The sequence below is a fragment of the Eufriesea mexicana genome, unplaced genomic scaffold (genome assembly GCF_001483705.2).
Source record: "Eufriesea mexicana isolate 0111107269 unplaced genomic scaffold, ASM148370v2 scaffold1482, whole genome shotgun sequence".
NCBI lineage: Eukaryota > Metazoa > Arthropoda > Insecta > Hymenoptera > Apidae > Eufriesea > Eufriesea mexicana.
Genome location: NW_016909634.1, coordinates 2,314,001 through 2,319,193, shown reverse-complemented (window position 1 = coordinate 2,319,193; position 5,193 = coordinate 2,314,001). Strand labels below are relative to the sequence as shown.

The window sequence follows — 5,193 nt, the reverse complement described above, 5'->3', positions numbered from 1 at the left end:
TATATATATATATATATATATATATATATTACTTATTATATAAATTAATATATATAAAATTATATAATAATATAATTTCAATTACTTATTATATAATAATAATATATAAAATATAGTATACGAAATTTTATATTAATTGACTAATAGAAAATATATTTACAAAGAGGTATAAACTATCAATATCAAAGGTACGTACTAGTATATGTCTACCATATTTATTTTGTAATATTCGATATTATTTACCGAATTCTCAAATATTAAAAAACAAATAAAGTATACTAAGAGTGAGAACATACGCAAATATACATTATCGAGTAAATACTACGTTAATCAATTCGACACAATTAAACGACACAAAAAGAAAATGTAATTAACAAAACTGAAGTATCGAAGAAACGAAAAAATTATATGAAAATAAACAAATTCAATCCAACTTTCAATCTTGTATAAAAATACTTAATTGCATAAACATCCAGAGTATGTGTAAATAAGCCGGAAATTTTACATGGGCAATCACGCGAATCGCATATGGAGGATCGCAAACACTGAACTTTAAACTGATTGATCGATAAGAAAGCAATTCTAATAAATGACAAATCTGTGTAACAGCTTATGTGATAACAGAACCGATAACTCTCAACTAATATCTCGTAACGATGGATGATAAGCTGCTCGGTAATTTCCTCTAGATATGTATGATAACAATACTGAATTATCGCGTGCATTCTAATCGATTAAAATTGCAATGCAAAACGATCGATCAAAATCGTAATGAAAATCGATCGATTTATTTATTCCGATCCATTGCGATCAGCGTTGACGAGACGCAGATGCTCGCACTGCTCTCCCAATTCTTCGATCATTTTTCGAAAATTTCCATTCTCAGCCTGCAATTTCTCCACGTTGGATTTGTACCTTTTCTCGAGGAGGAAGAAAGTGTTGGAAAGTTTCTCCAAATTCTCCCTCAATTTCTCAGAACGATGTTTCTCAATCGACAATGCCTCCTCCTGTGTTTCGCTGTAAACTTTCAACGCCAGATACGCCTATCGATTTTTGAAAGATTACAAAGATTTGAGTAGAGAAAAATAGAGAAAGAAAATGAAGATATTTATAATTAAAATATAATTAACAAATTTGCCGCACGTCTTTAATTCTCGTGAATTCCTCGAGAATTCTCTGCAACTCGGTGCTCATGTACTCCTCCTCCTCCATTTTGGAACCTTTCAAACCTCAAGGCGTCACACGGACGTGAATCAAAACAATCGTTCTTTCGATTAAACAATTTCCCTTTGGAACATGAAAAATCCTTTTTTGGGAGTAAATATTCTTTTTAACATTTTTCAATTTGCTTAATGAAGTTCTTTTCGAATACGGAATTAATTAATTTTTCGATAGAACGTAGTCAAGTTATTGCGACAATTGTGTTTAGAATAGACACGAACCCTGAAGGTTCGTGTCTGTGATTTGAAGGTTCGTTTACACTCAACGCTACATTCAATCGGTTAAATTTCGCATAACCTATAAAATTCACTTTAATAATATAATCTTACTCTCGATTCTTCACGGTTTTCCATTATCAAGTATATTTACAGTGGAAGAACTTCTGCATCTTTAAAATTCCATCCTAACCTAAAAAACATGCGACATAAAAGATTGATAACAATTCGTTTGCAAATACGCGAATAATACGTTAATCTAAAAAAGTTGTAAGAGAAACAAAATTAACGAACGATATGACAATCGATATACGCAATCGGACGGTAAATAAAAGGTTCGTTATTCGGTATGTTCGGACGAGGCGTGCGACGTAAATAAATTCGTTGTAAATTCATAATGAATTTTCGTGATCGGGATTTTACGAACGATTTCATGCGAATGTTATTCGTAGACATGGAGATGATGAATTTTCGATCAATGGTGAACGCGATGGAGGCCCGGGGATAACGATCGTGACTGCTTTTTTCGTGAAGTTGCCCACAAAGGTGGCGACGTTTTGTTTTTTCCGTTCCACTCGCGTGTCGTGGACAAAATGACAGGAATTCCCTCGGGGCTGAAAATGCGCGATGCAATCTAAATCCACGATCACCGACAGCCACGAGAACGACGCAGATGAATCGATGGAAGAGTCTGTCTTCGAGCAAATATGCGACACGATATTCGTTTTGATACCCGAAGGTCTGTATTCAGCCCTGTTCTTTGTAGAAAATGCGAATGCTTGGCGAATTTTAAATGCAGCACTCCATTTATGGAATAAGAAAGAAAAGAATCAAATTTTAAATGAAATTTCAAATCCTGGCAAATCAATATCGTCTTCGATTTTGAACCTATTTTTTTCTCATACACGAATTACATCATGATATGCATGAATTATGTTGATTTAAACGTAAGATAAAGTATATTAATTGTTAATTTTCTTTTTTGGAAATTTTTATGCAATTCTATGGATTTAAGTTGATTTGCAGTTTTGAATGAAATTAGGTAACCTAACTTAAACCTTTGAGTTCATTTGTGATCCAATGATATTGCTTGAGGGATAGTGGAAATGTAATTTTTGGAAATTTCATTGGGTCCCAATTATCTTAACACAAATTTTATGGTAGTATATATATATATATAAATAATATTGACTTAGAAGGGGGATAGAAAAGTATACTAATTGCTAATTTCCTTTTGAAATTTTTATAATCTCTAGTCTTTTAGGTTAGTTTGTAAAATTAAATAACCTAACCTAACTTATTGTGATCACCAATGATCTCAAACATAATAATTGATAAAAATTTATTTTCAAAATATTTTTTTAATGAGTGAGAAATGCCTATTTGGAAATCCTTACTATAGAAATTTATATAAATTTCTTTTTCAATTATCAAATGGAAATTATGGCACACAGTGGGTTAAAATATCAAATTCCTTTATAAATAATCAAATAGCAGATAGTAATTTTGTATAAAAATTATTTGTTAGTATGTATCATAATATATATATTAATTAAAATCTAAAAACACTTTAGATTTTATATTATTGGAAATTTTGGAAACATGAAAGTACAGTATCCAGGAATAATTAAGGAAACGTAGGTCTAAGAATTTAGAATGATATCAATAAATTGAAATATTTTGGATGCTCTGTTACGCGAATAAATGGAGATCTGTGACATAGTAATTCATTTTCCATCACTGATTTCGAATTCTTCGATATCGACTATTAATTACACCGATTCTACGTCGATCACTGATGAGTGTAAACTGGTCATAGATGCGTATTTATGATGGGGTTCTATGACAGTGCCGCGACTGAAGCAGCTGTTCCTAAGTTGGAGCCAGCTAGGCATCGAAGACAGAGTGCAATTGGATGCTAAAGTGGCCAACTGGTGCTGTCCTAACCGACGACAGCTATACAAACCTTTGCAAGAGGCGCTAGTTCGCTGGGAGACGGTGCAGGATACCCAAGGTTATATAATGGGTGCCCCAAAATTCACGCAGGAAGTAATTTTGACAGGAAACACACGCCTTCAACTAAAAATTGTAAATATTACCAACGAAGACGCGTTGTTCCTTCGTGCAGCGCTCCATTTTTAACAACCCTGAACTGTCAACTCTCAGTTGCCATTTTCTTTTCGTTGGCAACACTTTACCACTCAAATGGCGCGAAATTCAAATCTTGCGTGGATTTTGAAACACCCTGTACAATAAATACAAAATTGCCATACCTTCGCGAGAATTCGAAATTTTTAACAATTCAAAATTATAATCATACTTGACTACGACAATTATAGCTACGTGGTTACACATTTATTTACGAAACAAAATTCTAAGGATAGTCGAAGAAGTGAATGCGTTAATAATCAAAGAATCCTTGGAGAAACCATAACACGTAAAAGTAGCTCGCATGATCGATACACGCCCATCCCAGTTAATCCAGTTCACGTGTCATTACTAAAAATGACATTAGGTAACACAGATGTGATTACAAATTATTTAAAACATTGGCACAAATTGGTTGCTGTTAATTATCATTAACTATTCACTGTAATATCTATTTTATTATAATACTTATTAAATATCGTAGATACTTGTAATACCTAAATACTCGCAATTAGTTACAATATCCAAGATCGTAATACTCGAGGATCCTTTGTCTAGGGTCCCCCAAGAAACTTGTTTAAGTAGGCCCCACTTCGCCGCCACTCTTTAATTAAAAATATAAAAATGAGGACCTCGAGCGCCTCCAACGCTCGGTGAATTATCGATTCAAAACACGATGCAATAACGCATAATTATTCATGGATTCAACAGGCGCTCCCGGTTGCGATCCGGGTATGGTCTCCTTTTCCTGCGATCCCCAGCTAGAGGAGGAGCTGGTCAGCGTTATTTACAGCCTGGAGCTGTTGTTCACCAAAAATCGAACCGGCAAGGAGATCGATATGGACTACGAGGTCGGTCGATGCATGGAGCTCAGGAGGGAGATGTCCTTGAACCTGAATTGCGATGGCACTTTGCGCTCGATTTTGAGCCCGAAAGAAAGAACGCCCCATTCCGTGCACAGCTGCAGCTACCTAGTCGATTTCAAGCGATCTGACGAGGAACTGAGCGGTTACCTGACCAATTAAGCATCGATGACGATTGGTGTTCTCTCTTATCTCGAATTTCAATTAATCGGTGAACTTTTTGGAAAATTCTGCCCCCTTTTGGGGCAGAAATTTTGGTCCATTATCTTGGATGAACTTTTTTTTATGAGAGATCAGGCGTATTTGGAGGTATTTGGGGGTCAGAGGAGAGAAGAGTATACTATAGTATCCTAACGAAGGAAAGTAGGGATTATTTTGTGGAACGAAAAGTAGTCTTACAAAGAAATTATAAAAATACTCGTGGAACTAGTCGATGAACGAAACTGAAATATCAGAATTCCCTAGAAAATAACGTGGCTAATTTTCAACGAATGGAAAGTTCTACTTAATTAGAAATATAATAAAATATACTGCTAATTTTTATAAAAATGGTACGTGTCGTTTTCATTTTCCTATGATTCTTGATCCTTTTTTAATTTCGCTAGTCTTCAGTCGATTAGCCTTTTCCAATTTTGGATCTTCGTATCATCGATTTGATCTGGCAGTTTTCTTAAAAGATAGTAAAAGTGTTCGTTTTCATGATTCGTTATCAGAGAACTGTGATTCCGATGTCATCAGGCAGTTAG

The 5,193-nt window shown here is 34.4% G+C and overlaps 2 protein-coding genes across 2 annotated transcripts in view; one reads left to right on the top strand and one right to left on the bottom strand.

Annotated features, from left to right (window-relative positions):
• LOC108548292 (uncharacterized) overlaps positions 1-1,212 on the bottom strand; it is a 2,395-nt gene extending 1,183 nt beyond the window's left edge. The window contains exons 1-2 of the mRNA XM_017901148.1: positions 1,144-1,212; positions 796-1,043 (exon numbers count right to left, since the gene is read on the bottom strand). Coding sequence (XP_017756637.1) covers positions 796-1,043; positions 1,144-1,212 — 317 coding nt within the window. The remainder of the gene's footprint in view (positions 1-795; positions 1,044-1,143) is intronic.
• A 719-nt stretch (positions 1,213-1,931) lies between these two features.
• On the top strand, positions 1,932-4,627 carry LOC108548290 (uncharacterized). The gene is made up of 3 exons (XM_017901147.1): positions 1,932-2,175; positions 3,286-3,450; positions 4,296-4,627. Exons 1-3 carry the CDS (start codon positions 2,064-2,066, stop codon positions 4,607-4,609), a joined length of 591 nt encoding a protein of 196 aa, XP_017756636.1. The 5' UTR covers positions 1,932-2,063; the 3' UTR covers positions 4,610-4,627.
• Positions 4,628-5,193: the final 566 nt, after the last annotated feature.